Source organism: Scomber scombrus, chromosome 2, assembly GCF_963691925.1.
Source record: "Scomber scombrus chromosome 2, fScoSco1.1, whole genome shotgun sequence".
In the NCBI taxonomy this organism is placed as follows: domain Eukaryota; kingdom Metazoa; phylum Chordata; class Actinopteri; order Scombriformes; family Scombridae; genus Scomber; species Scomber scombrus.
The window spans coordinates 18203283-18221370 of NC_084971.1; the positions used below are offsets into that span (position 1 = coordinate 18203283).

General features: G+C 41.3%; 1 protein-coding gene across 1 annotated transcript; it reads right to left on the reverse strand.

Annotated features, from left to right (window-relative positions):
* Positions 1–68: 68 nt before the first annotated feature.
* On the reverse strand, positions 69–17775 carry polq (polymerase (DNA directed), theta). Its single transcript, XM_062429263.1, has 35 exons — positions 17184–17775; positions 16979–17087; positions 16129–16493; positions 15793–16025; positions 15352–15528; positions 15125–15255; positions 14273–14429; positions 14073–14184; positions 13780–13981; positions 13509–13650; positions 13182–13328; positions 12871–13083; positions 12558–12700; positions 12230–12419; positions 11788–11930; positions 11379–11572; positions 10837–10961; positions 10165–10408; positions 7951–9502; positions 6232–7855; positions 5451–5591; positions 5171–5373; positions 4846–5053; positions 4548–4741; positions 4271–4399; positions 3983–4157; positions 3706–3829; positions 2865–2965; positions 2692–2774; positions 2503–2604; positions 2314–2425; positions 1793–1917; positions 1566–1701; positions 804–910; positions 69–440 (listed from the first exon to the last, which is right to left on the reverse strand). The coding sequence occupies exons 1-35, from the start codon at positions 17255–17257 to the stop codon at positions 327–329; spliced, it is 8331 nt and encodes a 2776-aa protein (XP_062285247.1). The 5' UTR covers positions 17258–17775; the 3' UTR covers positions 69–326.
* Positions 17776–18088: the final 313 nt, after the last annotated feature.

Here is an 18088-nt window from a genome sequence, read left to right on the forward strand (position 1 = left end):
GTGGCTCAGTCTTTGCTTTAAAAACATCACAAGCTTTCAAAATATAGGAAAAACCACTGGCTTGAGTACTATATTTTGTTTTTATTACACCGGGTACCATCATACACAAAATCTCATTTATCTTTTTTACAAGTATAATTTGACATTGTACACAAAAAATATAATTATAAATACATTCCATGAAGTTCATTTAGTGCAATTATATTCTATTTATTTCATTATTTTTCAAATGGTAGTTTTAAAATACTCAAATTATTGTATTTACATATCACAGAGCCTTAAGCAATGACTGCATGGCATTTGATTTCACACTAAATACTAAAACATTATATATCGAGGTCCTGCATGTTACCCCAGCTGGGTCCCACCTTGACTTTAGCCTTTAGCTTCACATACAGTTTCACTGCTGACTCCATCTCCCTCTTGACAATCTGGGCAACCTGACAGAAAGAGGGGTTGGACAACAAAGACAAAAAGTGATGAACATACAGTATATGTATATAGTATTTTATCAGTTGCCCTGTCCCTCCGCTTGTGCCAAAGAATGTGTAGGATAGATCCTGTTCTGAGGAGAAAAATTGATCCAAAAAGGCCCCAAAATTAACTTTATTCAACTATGAAAAAACTATAGTAGTAGGATTTCACTACTTTTTCTTGTTCTTATATATATATATATATATATATTTATATATTTAGCCTGAGCTGAATTCCTAAATGTTTTTTTGTGTTTTTAATCATGACAAACTAGAATGGTCAGCCAATAAATCCTGAAAAATTAATAATCCAGAAGATAATTCTCATACCTGTAGGAGGTCTTCCTCTGCAGTTTCGTAGATAAGTTCATCATGCAGCTGCAGGACAAAATACGCTCCTCTCAGATGAGACGACCCAGCCCTGCGGTGATGACTGGCTGTATAACGGACACATCAAACATACAGTAAATTTTACTTTGAAGTAATGCTGTCTGCATGTGATGCTAAACTTGGGATAGTTAAATAGGTAATCTGCACATTTATAGGTCTATATGTTTAAATCTGAGGCTCTACTAGAATATCTTTGCACGATTTACAATTCAAAAAATTCTGTATTTATCTTATACCAGCCACTTTAGCTTCTGCCTCTTTACGGTCCCCCTCCCAATGAGCCCACACTGTTCTGATTGGCCAGTTTTTTGAAAGCTGCCCCTGGATAGACTTCTGCTATCTCAAGAATCAACTTCATTCACCTATGAAACAAACTATAGTAGTAGGATTTCACTATTTTTTCTTGTTCTTTACTTGAAATGTCAACTTCTGAAATACACCCCGACATGTCTGAGCTGGATTCCGATCTTAAATATGAGCATGGAGAGTAATATAGAATATAGAAAAACCTTTGCAACAAAAGCAATGGAACCGACAGCTGTTTAAGGGCATGCTTGACGGGCTACCAGCAAGGTAGAAAAAGTTCATTTCAAGTTTTGGAATTTTGACGATGAATAGCAGAGACATTCAACATAATAATAGTATTAGAAAAATTACAAAAAGCATAATATTTCCTCTTTAAGGTACGGTTAAGTGTGTTACCTGGGCGTGTGTGCTGGTGAGACTGTGGAGCTGCAGGGTATGTTTTCCGGAGTCGTTTCTGGATGTTCACAGTGGCAAGTTTAACAACGTCTGCTGCTGAGCCCTGTACAGCCGAGTTCACTGCCTGGCGCTCTGCCTGAATCGGCAAGGGAGAGAGACAGACAAGATTTAACATCACACGCCTTGCATATAAATTCAGCCAAAGTCTGATGGATTAGCATGCTTACATGTGCTTTGATGTGTGTGTTGGTGTTAGTGATTCCAGGTAGGTATCTCCGACGGCCCATCAGGGTACGAACGTAGCCATTCTTTATACAGCCCTTCACTGTCTCTTTGAGAAAATGGTTGATCCCTGAAACACAAAACAAAACGTAAATGTTTCTGGGCGGCAATTTAGAAGCTAACTTGACTTTGTTGTGTTCAATAGGCGGCTTCAGTATTTTGGTTTCATTTACTGCACAACTCTTCTTTTTGGAGTTTTACATGTGTGGTATAGTCGCAATTTTAATATCATGTTTTTTTAAAAACAAGAAAATATGAAAACTAACAGACTACAAAGTAAAAAAGCTTGAACATGACAAGAAGAATTTAAAAGAAAAGAGAATAAAACAAATATATAATCAACAACTGTAGGAGTTTTGTGAAAATGGAAATACTGCCACCAGTACACATAATACACACAAACACTTCATACATATATATACCTGGGCCCAGGAAGTAATGAATGGGACAGTAGCGTACACCATACCTTTGTATCTGGCCTTGAAACTCTCTATGTAGCAGGCTGCATCATTTTCCTCCACTCCCATCTGCTCCCCCAAAGACTTGGCTCCCATTCCATAAATAATGCCATAGCAAATCTGAAAACACAAATACAGATTTGTGAGCAAACCAGTGGGAATACATGTTTGTCTTTCTCCTTCCTGCCTATCTGTACCTGTTTTGCCTGTTGTCTAAGGCTGTCGTTCACAGTCTCGGGGTCAACACTCTTCCACTCAGCAGCGATGCAGCGAAACACATCTGCTCCTCCATTCAGCACCTGGCAACACAAACACACACACACTTCATCATTTCCTTTATTGATTTTTTTGTTTTGTTTGTCACTGTGTGTTGGTTAGCCACTGACCTGCAGCAGACGTTGATCTTTGGAGAGATGAGCCAACACTCTCAACTCCAGCTGGGAATAATCAGCTGCTAATATCATTCCACCTACAATATGATGCAGACAAAACAAAGGTGACAACATTCTAAGAGAAAGTAATAGGTAAACAAGGTAACCACAAATAACAATTTAGTAACCTGAAAAAGGTACGAAGGCGTGTCTCATGCTGACAGAGAAGGCCGGGCCTTGTTCTGCACCTCCAGCTGGAACTGAAGACACCATGGAGTGTCTTTTCTTTCTGTAACAAAAGTATAATCATAACTATGACAAACCATCTCATTCTATTATAATGAATGACTTTGAGTTAGCTTAGCACTTAACATGTTAACTTCAGAGAAAACCTGTGGAATGAAGTGCATCCCCACCCACACATAGCATGTAATACTGTACATTATGAGGCTTTAAGATTTACATTGTGTGCACAGGTATTACAGGTGCATTAAAGTTCCTGTTGTTTGCCTATATTGTCTTATAAGTGTACATTTTGTGTACAGAGTATTATGAATATTACCATGGAAGACTGGACATTACAGGACTTTACAAACAAACAATAAGGGGAATAAGGTGTAGTATCCGGGCTAATAAGCACCTTTCATACATTAACTTTCATGCTAACATATGAAGCTTTTACATTTTGAAAATATTATTTTATGGAGATGTTTGTTTTCTACATATGTGCCAACCCAAAAACAGAATATTTACCAGATAATAGCGGCGTATTTAAATACACTCTATAAGGCAGTTGGGTATTATGCAAAATGTGTTATTAATCTGTATTTTTTTTAAACTAAACTCATTAAATTGTTTTTCAACTAGATTTATCCACAACCAGACATTACGATGCATTTTTAATGACAATAAAGCATATTTAATTTGACTGAGAACACACAGGAAGCCTCTCAGGTACCCTGAGTGTCCTCACTAAGAACCACTGTAGATCAGGTGCAGTGAAATATCATTCAAAAAGCCTTGACCTACCCTGCTTTGGTGGTCATGTGGCCTCCATCTTGTGAAGGTGGGCTCTCACCCACCACTGTGGGCATGTGAATCTCAAAGTCTTTGGGGACATTCTGTATGTTGGGCTCAGTGAAGCTCACTCGACCTATTAACAGAGTGAGAGTGGTGAATGCATGCTTCATAGTTGGGAAGGGTAAAAAAAATCATATAAGCCATACTGAACATTCGTATGAATATGAAGGTGGCTCTCCATGCAATACATAACATAATATCTTGATGCATGGAATGTGTGTTTCACCTGTGGCTGTGTGTGTTTGAGCGATGGGGTATATTCTGTCCATGTCCAGTGCAGGGTGATATTGCTTCTCCCTTTGCAGGGGAAACACCACTTTAGTCAGAGCGTTGGTGATCCTCCTCCACTCTAGAATCACCCCCGGCAACGGGTGCAATGGTAGAAGCTTCTCCAGAACATCCTGACCACATCATCTCATTTCAGTTTGGACATAGTGGACATTTCACCTCTTAAATACTACTGTGCCAATTTCACTTGTCAAAAATGTATGTTTATATCTTTAAGTGTTTTCACCTTTGTGGTGCTGAACTGCTTTCCAAGTCGTACTCTGCCGCCACCTCTCCGGGTGTAGCCTAGAGTCTTCTTACTTTTCGATCCACCCATGTCTCCGTTTGGAGGCAGGTGGAGCTCTAAGAACAAAATCTACAGTACAATATACACAAGAGCACACACAAGTTTGACTTTTACTTACTATGCATTGTTGCCCTTGCACATGTGCTCCTCCTCCAGACAATTTAAATTAAAAAAAAAAGAAAAACATGGATGGGATGGAGAAGGAGAGGTGTCAGACCTGTGCTATGTCGTCAATGCTAGTCAGGGAGAAGCCGTGTCCAGCCAGATTGTAAGCCTGAGATTCCAGCGCTGTGATTTTGGCTTGCATCACATGTTTTTGCCTTTCACACTCTTTAACACTGAAGCCCACGCCGTTCAGTTCCAGCAGAGCCAGACACACCTGGGAGGGCATCTCAATGTTCCTGAAAGACTCTGACACATTTCATACAATCACATTAAAAAAATGTCACTCATATTTTTATGACACTTCTAATCATTGCTGAAATATTGTCTGTTAGAATGTGCGCTCTTTGTACCGAGCATGCCGTCTTTCTCAAGCAGGCCAGTGAGATGGTTCATGACAGCATATATAAGCACACTCTTGGTCGCTGCCCTGACACGGGGACAGTGTGCGTGTGCATTCCCAAGTCCATCTAACAGAGGTAATTCCTCAGGACAGTAGACCGTCACCATGTTGGGTATAGTCCTCTCCTCACTGCCAGGGTCCATCAGCCAGCACGCCACCTACGGTAAGCATTTAATAAAGGGTCAAGTTTTGTTGTTTTTTCTCAGGAAAACAATAAAGGAATACAAAGATCTGAGTGTCTACGTGTCTGAATGTGAATAAACTGTCTCTCTCACCTTGGGGTCCTCGTAGTTACCCTCCAAGCTGACGCCACAGCTAAGCACTAGAGTCTTGTACACCTGAATGATGTCATACGTGACAACCACACCCCCTCCATGACCAGCTGACAGCCTGCTCAGACAGGCCTTCACCTGCCCCAGCCTCTCACTCAATGGCAGATTTCCATCCAGTGGAGGAGGGGCCAGACTAGAGCTCAAACCTGAGGGGTAACAGGAGTAGTTGAAGTAAGGGAACAGTTATGAGTGAACTGATTTATTTTTGTGTGTGTGTGAATACCTTTGCTCTGCTCTTGCTGCAGGGATATGTAGTAGGCATCTCTTGCTCCCCAGCAGACAGCCAGCCCAATCAGCACCAGTCCCTCACTATCTCTTACTGGAAAACCATCAGCTGTGTGAAGCTTCTGATGAGCAGCTGACACTGTGCACACACGTGCATGAAAGAGGAGACTGATTTTGTGATGGTAGTTTTCTTTTCACAGTTTGTAAATGAATAAATAATAAACAAATAAATAAATACAATAAAGGAAAAGAATGATTTTTAAAAGAATTTCTTCAAGTTCATTGTTTATACCAAAATTATAAGACCAGTGTGTAAGGCTTAGAGGGATATATAATATTTATAAGTATGTTTTTGTTAGTGTCTAATCACCTTTAAATAAGAATTGTATTTTTTTCTACCTTCAAATGAGCCCTTCATATCTACATAGGGAGCTGTTCCTCTTCCACGGACCGCCATGTTTCTACAGTAGTCAAGAATTATAAGCCAAACATTGGCCCTAGAGAGGGCCTTTAGCATTTTTCGTGAGTTTCACGGCCACCGAAGGTTCTCCTACATGCTTGGAAAGGAGGGTGAGGGGGAGGAGTATTCTGTCGGTTGCAATGTGCAACCTCACCAGTTGTTGCCATTAAATCCTACACACCTTTAAGTCCTTTAAATGGTATAAGGTGATGATACTTCTCTACAACAAATACTTGACAGATGACATCAGTCTTGAGATCAATTTAAAACAAAAATTAATTTTACTGAAAAATTAATGTAATTTTTGTGTATCAGTTACCTCTCTTATGTTTCCCTCCTATTTCCTCCTCAGGCTGCTGCCTGTGCTCCTTCTTTTCACAGGCCAAAGCCAGAGAGTACCGATCCTTTGTTTTCCACTCATTAATGAAAGTGTGGAAGAGGCCCCTGTCACTTGCCACGTCTATGATAGAGAAGTTCCCAGAGTTGCTGGAACAGAGTGATGCATCCTGGGACAGCTGAAGAGTGAAGCCTTCATCAGTCACAGGTGACTCTGTATCAGAAAGGGTCTTTGGCTGAGGGGGGGGTGGAGAAGGCCAGTCTTGTGGAGGGCTGAGGTTCTGGTCGGAGAGTGGCAGGGGTTTGGATTTTAAAGTTGGGTGTGAAACAGTAGTGGGGTTTACTTTGGTGTGCTGCTCAGATTCAGGTAGTGTCTTGGGTTTGTGTCCCAGCTGGTGTTTGTGGTCAATAGCTCTGGACTGCTTATTAGTGTATCCTGGGCGAGTTTTAGAACACACAGTTTTAGGAGCTGCTGGTTTCCCTGGCAGGAGGGTGGAGGGAGTCGACTGGTTGAGAGGCTGAGCAATGAGAGGCGACTGGACAGACGAGGTGGTCAGTTTTATTCTTGGTGTGACAGGTGGGGTTTCCTGAGTAGGGGGGATAAGGTCACCAGCAAAGCCTGGTCTCTCTGTTACATTCTCACTGTCATGTCTTGAGGGTTTTTGAGAACCACTCTCAGCAGCAGCGACCTGCACATTCAGATTTCCTCTTTTTCTCCTCACCTGTATCGAGGACTGCAGTATTTTTGTAACTTCTGCTGCAGCAGCAGTCTGAGTGTGTTTGCCTGTGAGGCCTGTTGTAGTGTTTTGCCAGGGCTGGTCAGACATACTAGGCCAGAGGTCAAAGATCTCTTGTAGGCCAGGGCTGCAACAAAGAGTACTTTCAGGTGCATTTTGGAAATTAGGATGTTTTAAAACTGCATTATCTGACAGTAAAGTATTCATTTTCTCTTCCTTCTCCTTCTCTTCCTTTCTTTTATTCTCTAAGTATTTCTCATTTCTACCCTCTTCGCTTCTGTGTGTAGGGGCTGGATTATTACTGGCTTTACCCATGTCATACTCATTTTGAATTGTGGTAGATGCTTTAGGAGTAGTAGTTGTAGGTTTTAACTGTATCTGACCAAGTTCAGATTGTGAATTCGACAGCTGGTCTGTGTTGGGTTGCTCAGCTTCATGATGGCTGGCTTCTTGCTCTTTTTCAGTTCTCTCCGTATGTCTGAGCACACTCTGCCTCTCCAGAAAGTGTTCACCCACAAGCAGTGAGTCACCCCACTCAGACAGGTTGAAGAAGGACTCGCCCCATTGGATTGCCTCCTGCTTTTCCGCCTCCTGGTTGGCAAGGAGCTCGCTGTGCCGTCGCTCCTGGGTTGACGAACAGGGACGTTCGACTCTGACCTCCTGGCCACATTCCTCTTCGTCTGATTGGTCGATCTGATGTGGACTCAGAGCAGCCAGCAGAGAGCTGTCGTACAGGCTGTCGAAGAGGAAGCTACTGCTTCTGTTAGAACTCTCAGAAACGGCTTGATTGGCAACGGGCACTTCACCATCATCACCAACTTCATCTTTATCTTCATCCATGTTATCACCACCATCTGGATCAGAAGGAATCTGTGATAAAAAAGGTAAGCTTTTAATTTTTAAGAGGCAAAATATTTGAATATATGTTTGCAATCAGTACATGATGGATGATTCTGGTCACCCACCTGGTGGCTGGTGTTTAGGATGAGCTCCATCTGGCTATCTGTGAGAGAAATACTGAATCTGGGACAAGCGTCATCGGGAGCTTCCAACCTGTTTCTTCTCTCATCGGCGTCTCCCTCTTGCACTGCAGCTGCTTCTACCACTTCCTCCTCTTTTATCTTTTCAGTTTCTACCAACTCATTCATACTTCTCTCATTCCCATCTCTGGGTTGATCCACCTGTTGAAAAATGATCCTTTCTGTCTGAGTGTCCAATTCAAAGCTCTCACCAAAACTCTCTTCTCCCTTTTTCATTTCTCCCTGAACCTCCTCATCTCCTGCGTACAGCTCGGGAGATGAAAACGTATCTATCTCTCCGCCTTCTATCCTTCTTCGCTTGGCCTCAGGTGAGATTAAGGGAGCTGAGGCAGGAGAGACAGGCTGAGGAGAATCTGACATGTCTTCATTTCTTGGAGCAGAAACAGTGCAAGGAGTTTGTTGTGCAGGGCCAAGAGCAGGAAATGTGCACGTGTTATGTGAGTGTGATGTCTGCACAGTCTCTACATTATCTTGTAGGCTTTTGTCAGTTTGTATAGAATGGAGGACTTTGCTTAGGGCTCTTGAATGTTTCAGTCTACCTGGTTGCACAGGTGAGTCACCCGTGGTGTTGTCTACTTTTGATGTCTTTGTGGAGACACTTTGTTGTAGTTCTTTTACCCTGGAAATCAGGGCTCTAAACCGAGGAGGAGCCATGGGGGAAGGACAAGGCTGAGGAGGTGGCTTGTGTTGAAGCAGGGGGCTAGATACAATCTCTGCTAATTCTTGTGTCAGGCTTCTTTCAGGACGTACGGGCCAACTTGCTTGCTGATCCTCTGGTCTGACTGAGACTTTACTTGCACCCCCTTCTTTCTGCACTGCTTTTCTGTACTCTTGGCCTCTTTGTTCTAATTCCTCACTCTTTTCTTTGTCTCTTTTTTCATCTTGCTTTTCTGTTTCATTTGCCAGAGATGATTTTGTATTTCTTTGTTGTTGATTTGCTTCTGTCACTCTTTCTACTAAAACTTCATTACCTAATTGTGCTCTGTCTGGTACGCTCCTCTCTTCCAATTTTTTCTTTACCCCCACTGCTTCAGGTTTGCTCCTGTACTCTCTCCTTGCTTCTCCCTCTTTTCTGCTTTTTGTTTTCTCTCTTTTAGATTCTTCCTTACTCTCTTCTCTACGCCTGCCAATATCTCTCCTGTTGCTTGTCTTAAACCCGTCTACCTCTTGGTGGTTTGTAGTGCTAACTGTCTGTGCTTCTTGTGAGCTGATATATGAGTTGTCTGAGTTACTGCTGGAATGGTCATCAGCGCTGGTGACCACAGAAGCCCCGGTGTGTTGTTGGGACACAAGTGTTGTTGGGTCCCACTGAATACCTAGCTGTGCCAGGTCTTCCTGAAGGAGGAGCCGTGCCTCAGTCACGATCTCAACGGCTGCTTCCTTTTCTGTCAGAGCTCGTCCACCAGTGACCCAGACACAGCGGAGGTTCCGCCGCTCAGCTGCTTCCACCTCACTCTCATCCACTGCACGCTTAGAGCTGAGGAAGAAAGACATCTGGGATCATACTACAGTGAGGCTGTGGTGTTCATGTTTGACAGTACATATGCTCACCCACACACACACGGCACAGCCTTCAGGAGCATTTTGGGGTTCATTGTGTTGCCCAAAGACACATCAACATGCAGACTAGAGGAGCCAGGGATCAAACATTGATTCTCCACTCTACGCCCTGAGCTCTATCTCCTGAGCCACAGCTGCCCACGTGCAGTATTACCAGGAGATGTATGTTTTGTAAAATAGTGGTTTCTTGTCATATCTCCCCCTGTACGATGGGCCAAGGAACAACAAGAATCTGTTAATGAGTTAATTTACAGTTAATCATTAAACGTCTTGTTTCTGGGGTACAGTTTTACTTTAACAGGGACATTTAGCAGATTAGTTATTGAAAAAAAGCAAGCATCTGTACTTTTCCTATTGAAACATTTGAAATTGGCATATAGGGCAGAGTTTATAGTTATGTCTTAACTTCATCATGGGAAACATTGTTTAATGTGTGTAATCTGATAAGGGAAATAAACTAAGTGCAATGCTATGGCTTCCATAAACTGCTGGTCCTCCATTTTCAATAGCCTTTTGTCAAGGGACTAATATTCTTGATCTCCTAATATGCATTTATATCTTACTGGAACACACACCTACCTCTTAAATGGGACAGCATTCCTTAAGGCTTTCTCTACATCAGCTACTGTAGCCCTGGCTAATTCAGCAACAGTGCAGAGACCTTGTGCGTAGAGTGCTCTGGCTCGTGTTGCATTCAGGAGGGAAACCCTGACCAGATCTACCAGCTCCCTCTGGATTCCGAAGCTCAGTCTGGTCTGGTACTGAGACAACAGCAGCTCCATGTTGTGCCAACCCAAACGCTTGCAGAACACTGTGACCATACCTGTTGGGTGAGGATGTAAATTACAGTTATTGAATAACTTAATGTCTTACTTTTTGGCTCTTCTTGGTTTTTCATTGATTATAAACATCATTTTTCAAAAGATACAGGCTCACACACAGACCTAATCTAAGCCACATTTATGAAAAAAACCAACTGAATCGGAATCACACTAGGATCTCATGAACACTATCTTGATGCAAAAAGCACGGGCACTTAATGACGGATATCTGTCTGAAGGAGGTACGTTGTTACCGACATAGCAGCTAATGGACATCTGTGCTGCATATCGTCCTTTTAAAGTTCTCCAGCTTTTTGCATCGAGTTACTGTACGTGTCACCGCTCCCCCTTTTTATTATGAAGTCTTGTGCAGTGTTTTAAGTTCTATATAGTTGTTAATTATGTGCTCCCAACACTCTTAATTGAGTACCTGCATATGTAGAAGCAGATTGCTGGAGAGACTGTAACTGCCCACGATTGCAGTTGTACTTGGATGCTACTGTTCCCAAAGGTACCTCATTCACCAGGTCCTGTAGCACAAGAGTAGTGAAGAACCTGTGAAAAGATCCAACAAAGAGCAAATGTAACTGACAAAGAGCCATCTGATCAAAACAAAATTTTGAGCTTTTCTGTAGTTTAACTTTCAAAAAAAACATCAACACCTGAACAATATAATCTTCAGGAAAATGTTTATTACATTATAGAATTAAACCAAAAACTCTCTGACACTGCTTCATCCAAAACCAAATATTATAATTGTCATAAATATTTAGGACTATTTTATCATATTGAATTAGATAGTTCAGGTGTCAGTACACTAACAACTGTGACTATGACTTCTGGAAGTATTAAACTAGCTTATTTTATTTCCAAGCCAAATGTAACATGTTTACAGTTACAGTCGAACTGTCAGTCAGAAAATGTAAGCATACTGTATAAACTTTGTGTAATTAACATGAGTATGTCCTTTACCGTTTATGAATAGCCATTTGTCTACGCTGCTTCTCTGTCTTAGCGGCAGGTTTGCCGTTGACAGACCGAGCAAGATAACCCTCCTGAACGCCAACCAACTCTGCCACTCTCTTCATTGATGATGAGAGCTGCTCCCACTGACAGAAGAACTGATACCAATCGATGGTAGTCCATTCTGCGTACAGGGGTGTGATCTGAGGAAAATTTGGAAAAGCATTTGTAAATTTCCATTTGAATATATCACTTCATATATGCCTTTGAGGAGTTTGGTGTTTATAACTTGGAAACTCTGGATGGTTCAGGGCTAAAATTAGTATTGACATTATGTTTAATAGTGAGGGTTATGTAGGGTTGGATGCAGATGACAGAACCTCTTTAAACATGTGATAATATAAGATATGTTTTGTACCAAATACAGAATGTGTAAGTCATTTTCCAGTACAAAGCCCTTCATAGCCCGCTGGAGATCTGCAAATATTCCCAGAGCCTCAGGAGGGGACAGGGAGGAAGACAGGGTAGCAGCACCAAGTTGAGTGGGACAGTACTGCTCCTCTGGATATGCAAAGACATAAGAGGATATGTAGTAGTTACTATAGAGGCAACAGTGAGAAAGGCTGATATTTTGGCTTAAGTGGTGTATGAGGTTTAATTGCAGAAAAAATAATGACATTTTTCTTTCCTTTTCAGGCATTTTCTCACCTCACTGAATTCTGGGAATCATTTTGTCAAATATCAATTGTTACCTGATGGTCATCTCATTACTGAAGGCCTGTTATAATGTAGTAGTGATATCATATAATAGTATGAACATTGCACATATTGAGACAGCACTGTGGCGACTGTGGCAGTACCTTGTCCTTGCTTTTGGATACTGATAAATTCATTCTCCATCAACCATTCAACAGAGGTCTCAATAGCCCCCCTGCTGGTCTCTTCGTTTGCCTTTTCTTTGTCATTGCATTTCATGGTGGCAGCCAGTAGTGAACATGAAGCATACAACTTCACATCCTGTGGAGTGCTGGCAACACCTCCGACGATGATCTGCAAGTTGACAAATGTGTTTTTGGTACTAAAACGTTGCCACAACAATTCTATGAATAGGAATTATCATTATCATTATGCATTTACACCCTGAAGTCATCTCTGTGTGTGCAAAGTTGTTTTAAATATCAATCATACCTCCAGTATGGCTCGCAGCATGCTGGTAGTGACACCTTCTCCCTCCCTTCTCACCAGGCAGCTGCTGATTGGTTGAAGGGCACCTTGAAGGAGGCTGATACCTTTCTGACGCTCTGCCTCCTTACACACCAACACACTTTCACCTGGAAGTGGAAAAACAAAATGACATGAGACCAAAGCAGACACACTGTTTTTACATTCACTTTTCAATTAACATGTGTCCGACTACATTATTTGTCAAAGTCACATGGATTTTTTTTTTCTTCCTCTTCCTTCATTCCTTTAATGTTTTGTCCCCCTCTTCCCCCTATACCTGTAGTGTCCACTCCTTTTCTCCCTGCTCTTCCAGCCATCTGTTTGTACGTGAGCGGATCCAACAAGTGGCCATTGAACATTGGGGTTCGAATGATGACCCTGCGGGCTGGGAGATTAACGCCTGAAGAGAGAGTAGAGGTGGCAGCCAGGACCCTCACCATGCCTTGACGAAAAGCTCCCTCCAACACATCGCGCTCATCAAATGTCAAACCTACAGACACAAACTTTATCTTATTTATATGATCAAAACAGCTGCAATGATTCAGCCAACATTTCATTTTGGCTGTAGGATTGTGTGAGTGTGTTCACCAGCGTGGTGGAAGGCCACCCCCCATGGCACAGTGCGCTGGAGGATGGGGTCTAAACCAGCCGGAGTTCGTCTCAACTGTGCTATGACATCCACTAGTCCCTCCTGATCCAGACACACTGGCTGGGGCTCTGCTTCTCCCTGGCGATCTGAAAAATACATAACTCTTATTCAAGCAAAACTAACACATCAGTTGACTGTCAAACCAAAGAATTACTGTGATATTATATCTTGAGGACAAGCTAGAATTGTTCTTGACCTCACTTTTGATTATACAATATTGTGCAATAACAGCAAATGATTTTGAGATGACATTCAAATACACACACCTGCATGTCTGAGGTTGTAAAATTCTCTGGCGATGCTGTCTGCAAGTTTCTCACACCAGTTCTTCGAGGGGCAGAAAAGCAACACAGAGTGGCCCTCCCTCACCGTCTCATAACACAAGCTCACTATGTTGTCATCATCACCCTTTGTAAAAGGAAATGAACATGCACATGGTAGAGAGCATGACTATATTAGTGGTGATGAGAAGGGAGGTATCAATCATGATAGCACATACACTGGATCATCTCTGGGCTACACTTCAGTCTCAATTACCTTAACGTAAAGAGCAGGAGTGAACTGACGAACCACTGAGAGGCTCCTGTCGTATATGCTGTATCCAACCTTGAGATGCTCATGCAAAGGCACCGGTCTGTAATCTGTCTGGTAAAGCTGTGCACCTAACCAGCTGGCCAGGAGGGACAGGTTAGGCAATGTGGCACTCATACCTATTATCTGCACACCCTCAGAAAGGGACCTGTAGAAAGACACACATAACATGCAAATGTCTGACATTCAGATTGTATATGTTACGCAAAAATAACATAAGACCCATGTTAAACACAAACCCAGAGGTGTTCTGCTTCTGTGCGATGTAGCGGATTTTGGTTAAGAGCAGTTCTAGCAGGTATCCTCTTCCAGAATCTCCAACCATATGCAGCTCATCCACCACAACCATACCTAATAGTACAGATATAACACACACATCCAAAAGTCATACTCTATGTTCTATATTCATGAAAACACATCATTATCACAGGTGCATTACCTAGTAGACCCATACTGTCCTCCTCTATTAGTCTGTTAATGAGAGAGTTGGCTTTTTCTATGGTGCAAACAGCCACATCCAGCGTCGCGAAACCTCCAGCAGCCGAGGTGCTGCCCATGTATCCCTCCACACGGACTCCTGCCTCTTCAAATACATTCTACAGGGCCACAGATACAAGGAGATAAAATGTAGACTCAGGATGAAAACACCATGGGCCTCATGCAAGTCATTGGAACACATTTGTTCTTAAAAGGCATGTACAAGTGATTTAAGAAAATGTGTCATTTATCAATTTTCTTGTACTTGATTTAGACTAATAATGAATTTGGAGTTTAAATATGATACTGAAATCAGCAATAATAAAACTGAAAATGTAACAGAAATAAACTTAATGCTCAGGTATTCTGTGCACCATATCGGCATCATCATGGCTTTTATAATTTACTATCTTTTAGATTTTATGATTTCTATTGGCATATTTTGGCTAGATTTCAGTAGCCAGCAGGATGTGAAACTCTGCTGTGTGAAATTCTTGTTTCTTGTTTGCATTTTGGTGACATTTTTGTGAATTCAATTTTCCCACAATCAGAGTGGAATATGTAGCCTTACATGGCAATTTCAGAATGATTATGCTAATGATCAAATCTCATGAATGCACACCTACTCCTAAGTATGCTGCATTCACCAAGCACAAAATGAGTGATTTGGGCAATTCAGAGAGTTTTTGAATCCTACTTGGAACACTTGTATGAGTACCAGTAAGACGGTTTTGGTTTATTCAGAAAATGTTCTTGCATGAGGTCCATTGTCCATAACAACATAACTATTTCCCTTTGTCCACCTCTCCCTCACCTGCAGGTAGTGCATCTTCTCTTTGGCCACAGAGACAAAAGGCAGAATAAAGAGAGCTTTTCTTTTGGTCTCCAATATACGCTTCAACATCAGCAGCTCTGACACCAGAGTTTTTCCAGCACTAGTAGGTGCTGAAAATGGAGGATACAAAATATACATTTTGTTAAAAAGTGCAAACAGTGACTGACTCCCTAAATCACTTTAAAGACAGACATTCAGTTTCTTACCAGAGTATACCAGGTTTCCTCCCTGCAGCACCTGTCCAACAGTGAGGCATTGAGCCTGCCATTCAAACATGTGAGTCACTCTGTGCTTCTGGTAGCGCTCCAAAATAGGTTTTGGTAAACCCCAACTGGATAACAACAGCTTTTCAGCATGCTCTGCAGGAGCACACAAGGCAATGCCTATAGTAGAGAACACACAAATAACTCCTTTTATAAATGGCATTAAAAGTAATTATGTTTAGTACAAAGTAGATTTCATGTGGATGTGGAAAAGAAATCTGATTTTAAGATGACAACATCTAATACCAAATATGAATTCAATCATACAATCTGAACATTGCATATGTGTTCATAAAAGGTTTGAATTACGCCAATAACACACACAGAAACAAAGACATCAGAACAAAGGCACTGATTGTAGAAATTGTAGTTAAAATACTTTACCTGGCTGAGGTACCGTGTCACTGAGAGTACTGAGGTCTAAGCCACTGGGCACTGTGAGCACAGAGGTGGACTGATTCTGGAGTTTAGCTTTCTTCATGGCAGCTGCCAGGCGTGTAGGACTGAATAAGATATAGTCTCTGGATACATCCACAGGTACATCAGCATTCACATTTTGCCCATTTTTGTCTTCACTACGAGCAGAGCTATTTTTTCTGGATGTATTATTCTGCCTACTGAAACACAAAGTAAGCAAAACTATTGCTAACAGAAATGTACAGAAGCAGATAATATATATATTTTTTTTTAAAGGATGATAATGTGCAAGTTAAGACACACCAGGTGGAGCCACTGATGCAGGCAGAAGCTGGCACTGACTGGCCGTTCTTTGGATCCCTCTGCGCATGTTCTGATTCCTCCGCGTCCTCACTGAAGAGAAGCCGCTGAGCGAGGTCTTCACAGTCAGTGCTCCATCCTGGTTTCTTATAGTCACCATTTCGCCCACAGACTCTCTCCTGTAGCACAAAGTCATTTTCCCTCTTACTGTCTGCAACTGGTGGTTGTTCCTGTGCGTGTCTGTTTACAGTTGCTGGACGAGCTCTGTCAGCTGCAGGCTTCACAGAATCTGCAGCATCCAGCACCTGTAGCATCTCTTCATCAAGAGCTAATGTGGATTCCCCAAGTGGAAACACTGTCCCTCCACCCTGAGACAGAAAATTGTGTGTCAGAGGCAATGATGGAAAGTAACGAAGTACATTTACCCAAGTACTGTACTTAAGTAAACTTTTGAGATACTTGTACTTTACTTGAGTATTTCCATTTTATGTTAGTTTATCCACTCCAGTACATTTCAGAGAGAAATATTGTATGTTTATATTTTACATTTATTTGACAGCTTTAGTTACTTTCTAACACTGATGCTTTCGAACACCGATCTAATGATGTCATATTATCAGTCAGAGGGACCAAAACACTACTTTAACTGCAATACTTAACATTTTGCTGCTAATGTATGTACTTTCACTTAAGTATGATTGTTTTTATGGAGGACTTTTAAATAATGGAGTATTGTTTACATTGCTATAGTGTTATTTGTACTTAAGTAAAGGATCTGAATGCTTCTTCCACCACTGATCATAGACGACAAAAAAGGAGGAGAAAAAACTTTCTCTCAAGATGTCAAACTCACCATGAGTCTGTCTCTGCTGATGTTCTCTGATGTGTTTGTTTTGTCTGACAGATAGTGGCTCTTCCTCAGCAGGCTGTCCCTCTCTGGTGGATCATCGGGAGCTTGGAGGCTGTGTTAAAAAAGGAGAAAATTGTGTTTGATAACAGATCTGGCTGCTGTCCCTCACAATCAACAAAAAAAGGATCCAAGCTGAGACCTAAATTACCTAATTTTCTTCTTGATCTGGTGTTGGCCCATGTAGCTTTTCTTTTTCAGCGGAGGTGGAGCCGACCCACTCATGCTGAAGATGCACCGCTTTGGATAAATGTCTAAGCAGCTTGATGTTACTTAACATGACATCAATTTGAGTCCTGACACGAGTGTAGAAACTATATTTAACAGATAATACATTTAAATGTTTAACGGGGAAGGAGGCAATCGAGCGAAAACAAACACCCCTGTTGAATTGTTTTTTATTTGTAGTATAAACATTTCCTCTGTGTCAGACAGCAAATCTGAAATCAAAAAGTCCGCCGGAGAGCAGCCCCGGTGTTTCACAACAACAGTCCGATGGAACAAAATGCTGAAATATGTTAGTTCCTAGTTCCGAAAGCTAAACACGTATATCTTCATTTTATTTTTTTAACTAACTCTTCTATTAGTCACTACTGCACTTCTTTTCATAGTTGTATTTTAACTTTATTGTATATATTGTTTTTACTCTATTTTAGCTACTTTTACTATGTACTATTTTTATTGTTATTTTTATTCTTGTATTACAGCTTATATTAATTAATGTTTTTATTTATTTCCTTTAACATTGTTCTATGCACCTTTTATGTTCCTTTTATGTGAAGCACTTGGTGTAGTAAATATCTTTTTGTTGTAAAGCAATTTGAGCTGCATTTATTGAATGGAAGGTGCCATACAAATAAAGTTATTATTATTATTATTAGTAGTAGTAGTAGTAGTAATAGTAGTAGTAGTAATAGTAGTAGTGATAGTAGTAGTAGTAATAGTAGTAGCAGTAGTACTAGTAGTAGTAGTAGTAGTAGTAGTAGAAGTAATGGTAGTAGTAGCAGTAGTAGTAATAGTAGTAATAGTAGTAGTGGTAGAAGTAATGGTAGTAGT